At 37.9% G+C, this 14,512-nt stretch overlaps 2 protein-coding genes across 8 annotated transcripts in view; one reads left to right on the top strand and one right to left on the bottom strand.

The window, feature by feature from the left end:
* The window catches only part of LOC127431219 (CXXC-type zinc finger protein 5-like), a 74,377-nt gene that overhangs the window by 1,378 nt on the left and 58,487 nt on the right, over nt 1-14,512 (top strand). The window contains exons 1-3 of one of the 7 annotated variants that reach the window (XM_051681546.1): nt 7,768-7,898; nt 9,806-9,845; nt 12,145-12,180. The exons of 1 other annotated variant lie outside the window; for it this stretch is intronic. The gene's annotated coding sequence lies outside the window, so the exon portion shown is untranslated. Of the gene's footprint in view, nt 1-1,425; nt 1,506-1,540; nt 1,556-7,749; nt 7,899-9,805; nt 9,846-12,144; nt 12,181-14,512 lie in introns of those variants that run through there. 5 more of the 7 variants (XM_051681551.1, XM_051681548.1, XM_051681552.1 and 2 more) reach the window with 5 other exon arrangements.
* The window catches only part of LOC127431206 (protein phosphatase 3 catalytic subunit alpha-like), a 69,381-nt gene that overhangs the window by 47,014 nt on the left and 7,855 nt on the right, over nt 1-14,512 (bottom strand). Inside the window, exon 2 of the mRNA XM_051681525.1 lies at nt 5,676-5,876. Within this exon, the coding sequence (XP_051537485.1) occupies nt 5,676-5,876 (201 nt within the window). The remainder of the gene's footprint in view (nt 1-5,675; nt 5,877-14,512) is intronic.

The following is a 14,512-nucleotide window of genomic DNA, read 5'->3' as shown; positions in this document are numbered from 1 at the left end:
AGAACTAGATGATGGGAAGAGATTTATAGAGAGAGAGAAAGAGAGAGTTGAGCTGCGAGGTGCGGATGACTCAGAGGTGTAGGTGTGTTCTTCAGCAGAAAGCCTCTCTCTCTCTCTCTCTCTCTCTCTCTCTCTCTCTCTCTCTCTCTCTCTCTCTCTGTAGGTCGCTCTGATCAACTGATGGATTTTAACAGCTGCACTGTACCAGACAAATCTATGGGCACAGTGGAATTGAACTGTGCCAGCGAGACTGCGATTGAACGGTGGTGAACACAAATGTTTTGTGCCTATATCAAAACATGGCTAAGAATGTACAATAACTGACTTGCGCTACTTTTTTAACTACTGTTTTATTTCTAGATTTTAACACAGTGATCATAACACCATCACACTTCAATTAAAACATAATGTGTATTATGAATATTTTCATGAAAATAATATCTATAACAGTATAAATGTTGACAAATAAAGTACATTTTGACAACATGGCATGTTTCCAAACAGAGATTTGGAACAAGATTTCACCATAATCAGCAGGCCCAATAATACGAAACCGATAACCGATTGAGTACAAGAGTGTGAATATCGGTAAAAAATATTGGTCAAACTGATTACTTTTTACAAATGAAGTCAATAATGACAACGTGGCATGTTTACAAACAGAGATTTGGAACAAGATTTCATATTATTAGCAGACCCAGTAATACGAAACCGATAACCGATTGAGTATAAAAGTGAAATATTGGTAAACAATCTTGGTCAAACTGAAAAATTTTGACAAATTAAGTCAATTATGACAATGTGGCATGTTTACAAACAGAGATTTGGAACAAGATTACGGCATTATCACCAGACCCAATATTAGGAAACCGATAACCGTTTGAGTAGAAAAGTGTGAATATCGGTAAAAAATCTCGGTCAGACTGATCAATTTTGACAAATGAAGTCAATTATGTCTATGTTGCATATTTACAAACAGATTTGGAACAAGATTTCGCCATTATCAGCAGACCCAATATTAAGAAACCGATAAACGTCTGAGAAGAAAAGTGTGAATATTGGTAAAAATCTTGGGTCAAACTTACCAGTCTATCTCTACACAGTATCTCATGACCATGCAGTGCAGTTTGGAACAGGGATTTTAATATCAGCTACATCAATATTACAGCTCATCTGAACAGCAACTTCAAAGCAACACCCCAGGCCCACATTAAAAATCGTATTAAACAAACACAAAGAACCTACTAGATGCTAAACCAGCATTAGAAATGTTGTAAGTTTAGCACAGTGGAGGAGATGTACTGTTTTAATGAGCAGAATCACATTACGAAGAAAAACTAATTAAGCTATGACCATTATCTCTGTGTATTATTTTATTTTATTTTATTTTTTTGGTGTGGTTACACAAGTACCTGTTTCTTTCAGGAGTAAGCTGCAGATGAGACAGCGGAAATCACAGCCAGCTGTTGCACTGACACACTTCCGCAAATGGACGCGGGTATCAAGTACTCAACTCTACTGATTATCCACACAGACTGATAAAAGAGAAATAATGGTTCGCAATAAGATATGAAGAGATGTATTTCTCAGAGACCAGCTGTCAAAAAGACAAAGACATTGTTTGTGTTGTATGAACAATACCCTAGTTTTAAAGCTGTAGTGTGTAATTTCTGAGACAATATCTCTGTCTAGTGATTGGATTTAAACAGGTTTTCCTAACACTGGACAAACAGGTTTTACCTGTTTGGACAAATAAAATAGTCCAACCCTAAACTCACACCATTGGTCAGAAAAACAGATAGTCTCACCCTAAAATCATAACATTGATTGAGCCAGTGTTGTTGTGCCAAACAGATAGTCCTGCCCCACAAATCACACCATTGGTTGAGCCAACGTTGCTATGTCTGTCTAGCTGAAATTCTCAACAAACACATTAATATTTTGAAAGCACCATAGTGTCAACAAATGGCTTGCTTTAAAGACTTTTATATGCTAGCGTACTTCTGAGCATTGATAAAATTCCCTTTTTGCAGATATACGCATTTAAAAATTACAATGTCTCTCTTTCTGGGATTAAGGACCAAAAATATTAATGACACACATTGCACTTACTCATTTTGTCCAATTAAATGGTCTCGTGAATGAGAATGTCCCTCCCCCTAATACCACCTACTTCTGACAATAAGCGATGGCAAGTATCAAATCATGTAAATGGCTTAAAGGTAGACATTATGGCCTGATTTTCAATGAAACTGTTCACTGCGGGCTTTAAGACATTACAGATGTTACATTGTGATATTCTGTAAAACTGCTTTAAAATGACGTGTATTGTGAAACGCACTATACAAAAAAAAAAAATGACTTGACTGACTCGACTTGAGAAGTAGAATAGGCTATTAGTTTAACAAAAAACAAACAAAAAAAAAACAAGCCTTTATATATTCAGAGTGATTATTTGCAAATAGCATCTTCCACACAGTGCAGCTATTTGTACCCCGATAGTCTGGTGAAACCACTGGAATATCCGACAAACCAGACAATAGGTGTTGCTGCAGTGGCGTGCGGTGTAAAGATGGTGTTAATGTCTAGTGATGTCCTAGCGACCGCGGTTTGAATCCGCATTTTGTCCCACTCTTTTTCCCATCCGATTTTCTGTTTCCACTCTTAACATTTCCTAATAGTACTTAAAATAATAGATAAAAATTAATATAAATGTTGATTTCATTGCAGTGTTTTGGTCACAGTGAATGTTGGGGAGTGCAGAGAAGGGTTTGATCTGGGGGATCTTGGTCTGTCGATCGCACTCGTTCCCATGGCATGGCATCACTTGTGTGTAGGTCACTGTATTACTATAGTAATATTGTAGTAACCATGTTTTTTTGTCAGAAACCATAGTTTTAATGCAATTAACCTTGGTTTTACAACTGTAATATGCAGGGCTCCAGACTAAAGAGCCACTGGCTCCTAAACTGAAACATTAAGGAGCCAAATGTCTGTTTTTAGTCGCCAAATCACAGAATTGCTTGATTTAGATTGCTGTTCAGAAACAAGATAAAAAGCCGAAGAAAAGGAAAACTGCTGCTAATAACCCATTCATCTGAGGTTTAATAAACAGTATGTATAGTTGAGAAGATAAGTTTGAATTCCCCTATTGTCTCTTAAATTTTCACATCCCTTTCATAATTTATACAAATATAAGATATAAAAGATTTTTTTATTTAGTACTGCCCTTCAGAATCTACATTACAGATATTTACATAAAGTACAGTATGCATATACATGTGTGTTGCCTTCTTGAGCATCGATGAATGTGGTACATAATGCAGGACTTTTAATTACAAAGAAGCCCGAAAAACAGACTCTTATTTTGAAATGTCTGTGCTCCTAGTTGTGAACTCAACTCACTGACACTATGGCTGATACACTGAGAAAGTGACTGATTCAAACTGCTAACCTGAGCTCAGGAGTTCAAACCATCAGTTCTTTTCGGGTGATTCATGAAAAAGCCCCAGTTCAAAAGAGTAATTTGCTCACGACTCTCTCGTGCTGGGTTTGTTGTTGCGTGCGGTGCAGCGAGCTCGTCATCACAACAGAACAGGTGAAAAGCGGCGCGAGACACACTGGTGTGCGCTATAAAGATGTATTCAATAACTCACAAGTTGATATCTGACGAAACTGCATATGAACGCACACAACCTGACTGTCGCCAATGGTGACTAGATTTTAAATTATTGTCACAGTCAATTATTTTTGGTCGCATTTGCTACAATATTAGTCACAGTCTGGAGCCCTGATATAGTAATATAGTAACCATGGTTAATTTTGTGGTTACTGTAAATTTTCAACAAAATACCATGGTGAAACTATAGTTACTCTAGTAAAACCAAGGTTATTTTTATAAGGTAATGTTAGGATTAGGTTTGGGGGTAGAGGTTAATGTAGTGTGTCTGTGGGACTCTAAATAAACACAATAAACACACTGCAGTGATGCCTAGACTGTTTGTTAGTATTTAAATATGGATGCAAATAGTATCTGACATCTGACAAATAGTATCTGCAAAAACTATCTGCATCAAGGTACAATTAGTGTCTACCATTATTTGCACCACGGTTGGAGTGCAAATAACATCTGCCACTATTTGCGCTGGAGTGTAAATAGCATATACCATTATTTCTTCCAGGGTGCGAACAGCATCTGCCTTATATCTTTCCTGCCCCAACTTCCTGTTTAAAAAAAAAATACGTCAACACAGGAAGGAAAACTGCCCTCGTTAAACCAATTCACTGGTACTTTAAGCTGGGACAGGGGAAAATATGTTAACATCAGAAAAATTACACACATCTGCATTAAATAGAAACCATTTTCCATCTGTTCACTTCTCACAATTGATGCGATGACAGGTAAAGAGAGAATTAATGTACATGGGTAACAGACACACACACACACACACACACAAATATACAAGTGATGCAACTTCAAAGTGACAGCTACCTTCACAGGCAAACTTCATACGGAAACACCTCAAGCGTTTTTTCGCTTTGCTGCCTTTTGTTTTTGTCAATCTTGTTCATTTTTGATCTTCCAGTTGGCTGCTTTGGAGTTTATTTTTGTATTTGAGGTCAGGATTGTGGACATTCTCTAGTCTCTCAAACTCATGCTGTCTCTCTTCTCTTTGGTCCTGTTTGCCGACTGTATCAAAAGAGGTTGTCACGAATATACAGTCAACACATGCAGACGGCATCAGATAAAAACTGTATGACATTAACACAGACGATAATGTGCAAACGGTTCTAGTCTCCAGTTCTAAATTAAAAGATTGTTTACCCAAATATGAAAATTCGGTCATTATTTACTCATCCTCATGTTGTTTCAAACCCCTTTCTTTCTAAGGAATATATTAGGGAGAATGTCAGCCTCAGTCACCACTGACTTTCATTCTATGGATAAAAGTTTGCCTAACATCTCATTTTGTGTTCCACGGAAGAAATAAAGTCATACAGGTTTTGAAACAACATGAGGGTGAGTAAATGATGACATAATTTTTATTTTGGGAGAAGTATCCCTTTAAAGGTGCACTAGGTAAAGTAAAATGTACCCCAACAAATTAAGAAAACCAGCAAAAAAATAAAATATTACAACATGCACCTTTAAGAAGCCTGGTGGGGACATGAGCAGATCAGTATCCAAATCACAACATATAGGCTGCGTCTGATAGCTGAAAATTGCTGCCTTCTAAAGCTGTATAAAGAGGTATCAAGGCACGTCTGAATCCAGTATTTGTATGAATCCAGTATCCAGTACATCCTGTCTACTGAGATACCTTCATCTGGTCAACTTTTGAAGGCAGCATAAATCCAACCTTCATCTGATGGGTGAAAGCAGTAATTCGTTTTGAACTGTCCCGTTTTTCATTTTTTCAAATTTAATTTCTAGAGAGAAATGAGCATTGCAGTCTATAAATATTTGCTTTGCTATGTCTGAAGCTCACTAGAAATAGTTTAAGATCATTAGACATGTTAGGATGCCTCGGAAGGCTGTCCGAAACCAGCGTCCTTACGAGGTGCTTTCACGTGCAAATCACTGCCTGTAAAGTCAATGGCATCAAGGCAGCTGCCTAAGTTTTCGGACGCAGCCATGCTGGTCTTTGAACAGATAAAAAAGAACCAGGAAATACCTGTAACAGGTGCCTCAATGTCCAGCATAGTCTTCTCCTGGCGTAAGATGGAGGCCCCTTCATTGACAATTCGGAGGGCCACCGTCTCCTCCACTCTGCCCTCCTTAGTGAGATGGGCTTTCAGTAGATCCACCCTTGGCTTCCCCTCACAGTCAAACACCTCTTTCATGGTAAGCCGGTGACTCAGAGGGAAGGGCACGGCTGAAGGGAGCAGAAAACAGAAAGAACACATCAGAACAGAGATGAACTCACTTTTGATGAATCATTCTCAGATAAGTTTTATTATCCTCATTTGTACATTGCTTGTGACATATAGTAAGTATTGTCAAATGTCCCATTTCAACATTCTAGTAAATATTTTCTTTCCCTGCTAAAACAAAAAAACAGCCGAAACCCACTTAAGGTTGTTTGTATGTTTTAGCTGGTTTAAGCTGGTCTAGCTGGCCAAGCTGGTGTTAAGCTGGTTTGGTAGGTAAGCCAGGTTGTCTCTCAACCAAATTAGCAGACAAATGCCCAAAACCTTTCCCAGATAGCATACGTACATGAGATGTCTGTTTTTGATCTTTTAATCTGGAAAGCATCGTGATCGAATATCTGCTTAACATCTTAAAAACATCAGATTTACAAACATTCTAAATCATAAATGTCTCAAAGACATCTGCTGAGCGTCTAATTGACATCCAAGAGGAAACGTCTTATAGACGTTTTGCAGATGAGCAAACAAAATAGAAAATATCTGGGTCTGGGTTATGTACGTGTGCTATCAGGGCACGTTTATCACCCAGACGCCTACCCAGATTGCACACATATGTCTCCAAGATGTCTGTTTTAGATCTTTTTACCTAGAAAGCATCACATTCTAATGAACATCTGCTAAACATCTTAAAAAGATCAGATTTACAAAAATTCTAATTCATAAATGTCTCAAAGACATCTGCTGAATGTCTCACTGACATCCAAGAGGAAACATCTAATCCCTGATAGCACACGTACATCATCCAGACGTCTATTTAATGTGTGCGTTTACATCTGGAAGACATTTTATATGTTGTTAACTCATCTCACTACAATACGTCTGTAAGACGTTTGCTCTCGGATGTGAATGAGACATTCAGCAGATGTCTTTGAGATGTTTATGATTTAGAATGTTTGTAAATCTGATGTTTTTTTTTTTTTTTTAGATGTTTAGCAGATGTTCATTAGAATGCGATGCTTTCCAGATGAAAAGATCTAAAACAGACATCTCGGAGATGAATGTGTGCTTTCTGGGATCAGCTTTGTAAGGCTAACCACAGGGGTTTAACTTTGTATATCCAGTACATTGTCATTTTATCATTCGGATTTGCTCCAAGCATCTAAATGATTTATCAACAGTACAGGCTACCCGAACATATATGCCCCTCTGACAGCTTAATTCCTCACAAATAGTTTTTCTTTAAGTATGGATGCCTCTTTAATGTCATCACTTGTTCATTTATATAAACTTCAGCACTCCAAAATTGGCCTTTTATCACAAAAACAAAGCTTGCACTGCAACAATTTAGTTGACTGACAAGTCATAATAACAGCTGCTTATTAAAGCTTCCAAAGAGCAGACAAATGAATAATTGATAAAGGTGCAGCGAATGACGCGCCGATCCTCAGCTGAGAAAAATTCCATTTAGAAATGAGATGATGAAAACAATATCTGCACCAAAAATTGGGGCAAAGTCAATTTCCTTCCGTTATGACTCACTAATGTGTACACTGATAATGTGGGACTTGGCTTCAACAAAACATTGGCATGGTGAATTATTTACGCGTGCGCTAGCGCAGATTAGCCCCGCACTGTACAGAAATAATTACGGAGTGCAGTTACAGTGCCATTGAGAAGAAATTCTAAACATCCATCGGATACACGGTGGCATTGTCATTCAGAGAAGAACTTCAAAATACAGGGACAAGGGAAATTATGACAATTCTGCACCATCTGGAGTTAACCATGAATTTTGTATTGCTGAGTAATGGTTTGCAGAAACATACAGCACATGACTCAAAGAGACACACACAGAGAAAGATAGAAATACAGTAGGGGAACAGGGGAGGGAACCTCAGGGCAGAGACTCAACGTGATCAACACAAAGCTAAATAATTTATGTTTGACTTGAAGGGGGAAAAAGAGAAATCTCATGTTCCTGCAGCTGGGATAATGAGACCAGGCCTGGCATTGGGATTTTAACAGCGGTAAGGAAACAGCCACTTTCACAAGAGTGTGTGTGGGTGTGCTTGTGTTACTTCTGAGCATTTGCACTTGCTCAGTCTCTCGACACAAATTTCTGCCTGTTTGTGCTCACTGGTCCTGTGTACATTTTGTAAAACTAACACATTTTAAGTTAACTATAGCCTACAATTTCTATGTGGATCAGGATCCCCATTCATCTGTAAACATGAGAGCTGCAGTGTTTGCTAATTTTACGCAGCCTTTAGCATAAAAACCAGTAATAACACAGAGATAAGTTTGATTGCTCAGAGGTTGCTCTTTCATTGCTCGAGAGAGTTAAGGCAGTTCTCAGTTGATTAATTTAGGCAAATTAACTATTTTTCCTCAGGTGATTTTTCTGAAGTTCGCAGGAATAAGAATAGACACAAATGCGACAGTTGCTAACATGCAACAAGAGGATAAAAATAATCAAATTAATGTGGATAGTGTATCTCAAATAATTTGTTCTTGGTATTGGAAGAGTTTGATGAGAAATGATTGAGTTCACTAGCTACTATTTTCATGTAGCTTTTAATGTAGCTATTTTCTATAAACAACTCTGCTATTGTAACACTTGCAGAAACAAAATATGAAAGGGACTGGATCTAAGTGCAGGCTTTTAACTAAAACTCATCAAACTGAACACAAGAAACCAAAAACATGAGAACAGTACAAACCATTACAGCCATGAATTTATAAGAACTGAAAATGAACAGAGGATAACACAGGGATTAAATACACAGAGACAAATGAGCAAACAAGGAACATCTGGGACTAATGAACAAAAGAACCAACGAACAAAGACAAGGAAAAGAACTACCAGACCTATAATCAAACGAAAGACACGAAGTGAACAATAAACAAACATAGCGACCCCTTCTGGTCACTAATGTAATCCTTACAGCTATGCTTAGCTTGCTAATTTTTCTTTTGGAGATGTTTTTCTTTTCTTTTTTCTAAATAAACATGTATTAGTTCAAATTACAGCTAACTATTTTTAATATTTCATATTTATAAAAGTATAAAGTAAAGTATTAAAGGGATAGCTCACACAAAAAATTTAAATTCAGTCATTGTTTACTTACCCCTGTGTTGTATAACCCCTACATCCCAGAACATATATACCTTTTACCCCTTTTTCTTAACACAAAGGGCAAAACATTTTATGGTGACTACCACTTCAAGCTTCATAAATAACGTAAAATTATAATTAACAAGTCTAATGAATTATTGCATGCGACTCATGCCTTGTTCTGAAGGCATATGATAAGGTTTGGTCACAAACAATCCAAAATCGAATGTATTATTATTTATTGAAAATGCTCACCGACCGTTGCTGTTCTGCCCACGTTCATGAGAGTGCACGAGAGCAGCAGTTACGTATGCTGCCCCCTGTCATGAGATGGGGCGTTCAAGCGAGAAATTGCTTCAATCGGACCATCAGCAATGTTAACAATAGAGAGCACAACACAGCTGCACACTAACCAGAGAACAGAACTTACAAAACATTTCTGAAGAGTTTGAAGTTGATGAGGAGATGCATTTCTTTGCCCTGCCTTATTTGTTTGAACCGGACGGTCATGATTTCAAGTTTGATTACACTTCCCAGTGCTTGACGCATGCATAGAGCACTAAATGGCGCTAGAAAGTGTAATAGAGCTTTAAATCATGATCGCAAAGGAGACTGCTGATGATACGTTTTATAGTGAAAAAGGAATCACATTTTGGTCTGGTCTCACCCAAAATCAATTGGACCTCTTCAAAAGACATGGATTAAAAAACTGAAGTCTTATGGATTACTTTTATGCTGCCTTTATGTGCTTTTTGTGGTTTCAAAGTTTTGGTCACCATTCACTTGCTGAGATATTGTTCTAAAAATCTTTGTGTTCAGAAGAAGAAAGAAAGTCATACACATCGGGGATGGCATGAGGGTGAGTAAATGAGATAATTTTCATTTTGGGGTGAACTATTGCTTGAAAAGCTAATTATTGGTCTTCATTTAGTATCACTGCTGTCAACAAAAACATCTAAAATATTAAAAAGACATCACTTATGATATTGCTTCCTACAGAAAAAGAAGCAAATTTGGGTGACTTGCGATAAAGCAGCAGTGACAGCTTTTTAGTAAATCGTTTGGCACCTTCCTAATGTCAGTGTGAGAGTCCACCAAAAGACGTCACAGCACAGTGAGAAAGACAGACAGTGAGAGACAGACAGAGATTGCAGACTCATCATCTGAACAAAATGCTTCTCCCTCAAGAACATAATGTCCCTATTTGTCCCAAGTCTTCTCCTTCTCCCAGTTCTCTAGGGCTACGGTACATTCACACTGCAGCTTGAATGACAGAAAGATGAGGAGATAGACAGACACTTTGTGTATATGAACAAAATTGAGATGCTCCAGAGCACAATGTGTGGCCTAGTGAGAAGACACTTAATAGGAATAGACAGGAGAGAAAGCAGAGAATGTGTGAAATGCCTGACGAACAATAGTCTCAGTGGGGAGGAATGGAGAGCAAATGAATAGAGAGAGAGAGAGAGAGAGAGAGAGAGAGAGAGAGAGAGAGAGAGAGAGAGAGAGAGAGCAGTTCATGGGTGAGGTGGAAAACAGCAGCTTGGCTCTTCACTTCACAAGATGTTGGAGTGTGGTGCATGTTGCCGAGCAACAGCCAGTGACTACTGAAGTATGGCCAGTTCAGACTCGGTATACACTGTGATATGGGAATAAATCTCAAATGTACAGGTCTGCAGCAGCTCTCTCTTTCTCTGTAGACACCACAACCACATACAAAACACCATATACACTAAATCTAATAAACAGAAAACTGGTAAGCACTTCAGCATAAAAATTGCTGAGACAAGCAGTGCGCTCTCATTAGAAGTACCTAAGGGATGTGTAATTTACAGTATTTACATTTAAATAAGACAAAGTACATGCAGGTATACGTTGCCCAGAGAAAAGCATTAGAGACTCATATACAGGAGTATGTACAAAAATTAAACAAGAAGGAGCCAAAATTGCAGACAGAAGAGTCAGATATCAATTAAGCTAACTCCAGTTATGCTGAAATGCACAGTATCTTCCGTATTGTCCTAAAATAAGCAAATCTCAGTTCACTTTTTGCTCTATCCTCTTCTAAATGATCTGAAGATTTAGCCTAAGGTCTGTTCCTAAACCTAGTGAGCTATGCATTTTGTCTATTGCCTACATAGGTAGATGCCTTCTAAAGCAGCATCCTACCCATCATGGAAACTCAAAAGTGACTAATTTGTAGTGCTCTACTTAGGCAGCAACTCTGCACGTTACACAGATAGTGATAATGACACAATACTCTGCAGAAAGCATTTAAATTAAATAGACAATTTTTAATGAGATTAAAGTATTTTTATAAATACGTTTTAGTATTGAATTAAAGGAATTTTTCGGGTTCAATACAAGTTAAGCTCAATCGACAGCATTTGTGGCATAATGTTGATTACCACAAAAATAAATGTGTTCCTCCTTTTCTTTAAAAAAGCAAAAATTGAGATTACAGTGAGGCACTTACAATGCAAGTGAATGGGGACAATGAAAGTGAATGTGGGCAATTTTTGGGACAATCATGTGTATTACTTGAACTGTAAAGTTGTTTAAATTGTAATTTTTACAGTCGTTTTAGTAATGTTGACATTACATCGTCATGGTAAGGAAGTTTTTTTTTTTTAAAGAAAAGGAGGAACGAGTGGGTATACATTTTTGTGGTAATCAACATTAGGCCGCAAATGCTGTCGACTGAGCTTAACTTGTATTGAACCCAGAACATTCCTTTAAATTTTAGTATTTAGAGCTGACAGATCTTTCGAAGTTTCGACTGCATCTGATATCTTGGATTTATTTTTTCACAGTGCATAATGGCATTGCCTTTGCCTTGATGGATATATGTGAGGCTGTATATCTTATATATAATTTTGCTACCTACCTTTTGGAACAGCTTTATGTTTTAAAATGCCTATGTAGGTAGTTCACCAAGTGTTTTGAACAGAGCTATAGGGAAATTCCATTATGGAATCAAGTGGATCAATTGGATAACTTCTGAAGATATGGATCAAACCACTGGAGTCTTATGGATTACTTTTATACTGCTTTTACATGCTTTTTAGAGCTTCAGAGTTCTGGTCACCATTCACTTGCATTGTATGGACCTACAGAGCTGAAACATTCTTCTAAAAATCTTTGTTTGTGTTCTGCAGAAAAGTAAAATCATCCAGATCTGGGATGGCTTGAGGGTGAGAACATTTTCATTTTTGGGTGAACTATCCCTTTAATACAAGAGCTTCCTTGAGCCATAGGCCAAGAGAACACACAATCATGCTAATACTACCAGAGATGATGCATCAAATACATGCCAAATTGTCACTGCAAGTAACATATGCACAACTATTTACATGACTCGCTGACCCACCATCATTTAAATGCATTCACATGCACAAGTTCAAAGAAAAAGCAATGTGCACCTTAAAAAAGTTATTCATTCAAAGCCTTACAATAGGGAAGTACAAGCAAACAATACCAAAAAGGACTTTGTCATTCTTAGGAAACGATGCCATTTGTGCTAGAAATGTTTTTGTTTTTTTATCAGTTAATTTGAAAAAGTACAGCTGAACTTTCAAGAAATCATATTTTCCCATCTCAGGCGAAAAGCACCAGGGCTGTAACTGACATAAACATTACATTAATTCATGTTGATTTGCAAAGATGAATCTGTATGTTGATGATGTTAAGATTTTCATAGCATCATTATGCCTTTGTAATCTTGCCAAAATTATCCAAAACCCCACATTCGCTTGTACTGAGCTGTGAGCTGTCATTACTAATTTCTGTTAATGTTACAATACTTGATGGCTCTGCAGCCAGTTACAACAAACCCCTTAAAGGGGCACTGTAATTTTTTTCTTAATTTAAAAAGTTTTACTTCTAAAGAAATGAATAGTAACATATGTATGAAATCATTACCGCTCATGTGAGATGAAGAGTTCAGTCCTATTAGTAACCTTATAAAAGGTCTTTTATTCTACATGGAGCAGGGGCGCCTCATGGGGGCAGCCATGTTAGCATCACATGACCAGCTGAATACTACTCCCTTAATCTCAGTAACTGCCCTGTTATTGGACACTTTCATTCATGGATTCAATTAATCCTGGCTTACTGTGCACAGTTCAGTGGTTCCAAGGGGAGGATTTGTTTTGAGATTTGAGGATTTGGCCCATCCTCATATCTCATTTTGAGGATGGGAAAAGTTGAGAAAAGTTTAACTTCATGCAAATGAAGAGCGACTTTCTGGAGTGACAACCAATAGGAGGGAAGACTGTGTCAGTGAAGCTCACGTCATCCCGTCTCCTTTGAGATAATGGAGTCCAGTGCAGACTAGACGAAGCAGCGTTGTGATGGTTCTGTGAGCGATTTCACTGTTCTGTATGATTCATCTGTAACCACATACATGGATATAATAAAAAATGAAGCATGGAAAAGAAACTGTTGGCAGTCTGAGTGAGTTTGATTCGTACATTGATAGATCGTTCATATATATTAATGATACGATACAATGAGCACTGCTTCAGTTCATATAAAACACTCTCCCCTGCAGAATGAGCATTTTAGGGACAAGAAAACTGATTCATTTTCAAATTAGAAATAAATCTTAATTACATCTCATCTGTGATTATATTTTCAAAAGACATGGCCAGACGTGCAGTCTACCTATAACGTTAGAGTGACAGCAGTAGAAACGCCCACTGGAGACTGTACAGTACAGAGACTACAGCGACATCAAGCGATAAAGTTGCTGCATGTGTGTACGCTGCTTTAGAAGGTATCTTAGAAGGTACCAAAAGAAGGTATTTTAGAAGGTACAGTAGTAGCATAATAATACTGAGACACTGTATGATGCCATAAAATGCTGCCTATGTTGGCAGCTAGGTTTTGTAAGCCTATGACTATTCAGTGATACTGACAATGACACTGGTCAAATTATTTACTTTTTTTGTCCAAATATACAGTGTATTGCAGACTAAAAACATTCAGTCTTCAGCATACAACAAGCTGCTTACAATGTACAGCAGAGCTTTGATGAATGTACAATTTTAGATATTTCAGAAGTGACATGGAACTCAAGAACCTGTTAAAAGGACAGAGTGAAATGGGCATGTTGACGGGACATTATTAATAACTGAAGAAAGAAATTGGATTACATAACAGCCTCCACAGTGTCTACAACATTAACTTGAGGATCAACTAGGATTCGCTTGAATATTCTGACTAGCATTTCTGACGCCGTCTTTTGTCCAATCTCTGTCGTTGTTGGTATTACAAAAAAATACACATGAGCACTTCTCCTGTTGAGAAGTGGTCCCCAGTGGTGCCAGACAGTGGTCCCCAAAACATGCACAGACTCGTAGTGTGCTCAGCCGTCACATGTTCACAGGCTATTGCAGTATGGCAGCTTGCAGGCCTGGGCACAACCCATCCATGAAAGCCAATATGCTGGAGAAGGGAGAGATAAAAGTGATGGAGTTCGTGTGGCTGCCTGGCCCTGCTGATTGGTATGAGAATGGGGGGCAA

This window comes from Myxocyprinus asiaticus, chromosome 40 (assembly GCF_019703515.2).
Source record: "Myxocyprinus asiaticus isolate MX2 ecotype Aquarium Trade chromosome 40, UBuf_Myxa_2, whole genome shotgun sequence".
Classification (NCBI taxonomy): domain Eukaryota; kingdom Metazoa; phylum Chordata; class Actinopteri; order Cypriniformes; family Catostomidae; genus Myxocyprinus; species Myxocyprinus asiaticus.
This window is presented reverse-complemented; position numbering and strand designations above follow the sequence as displayed.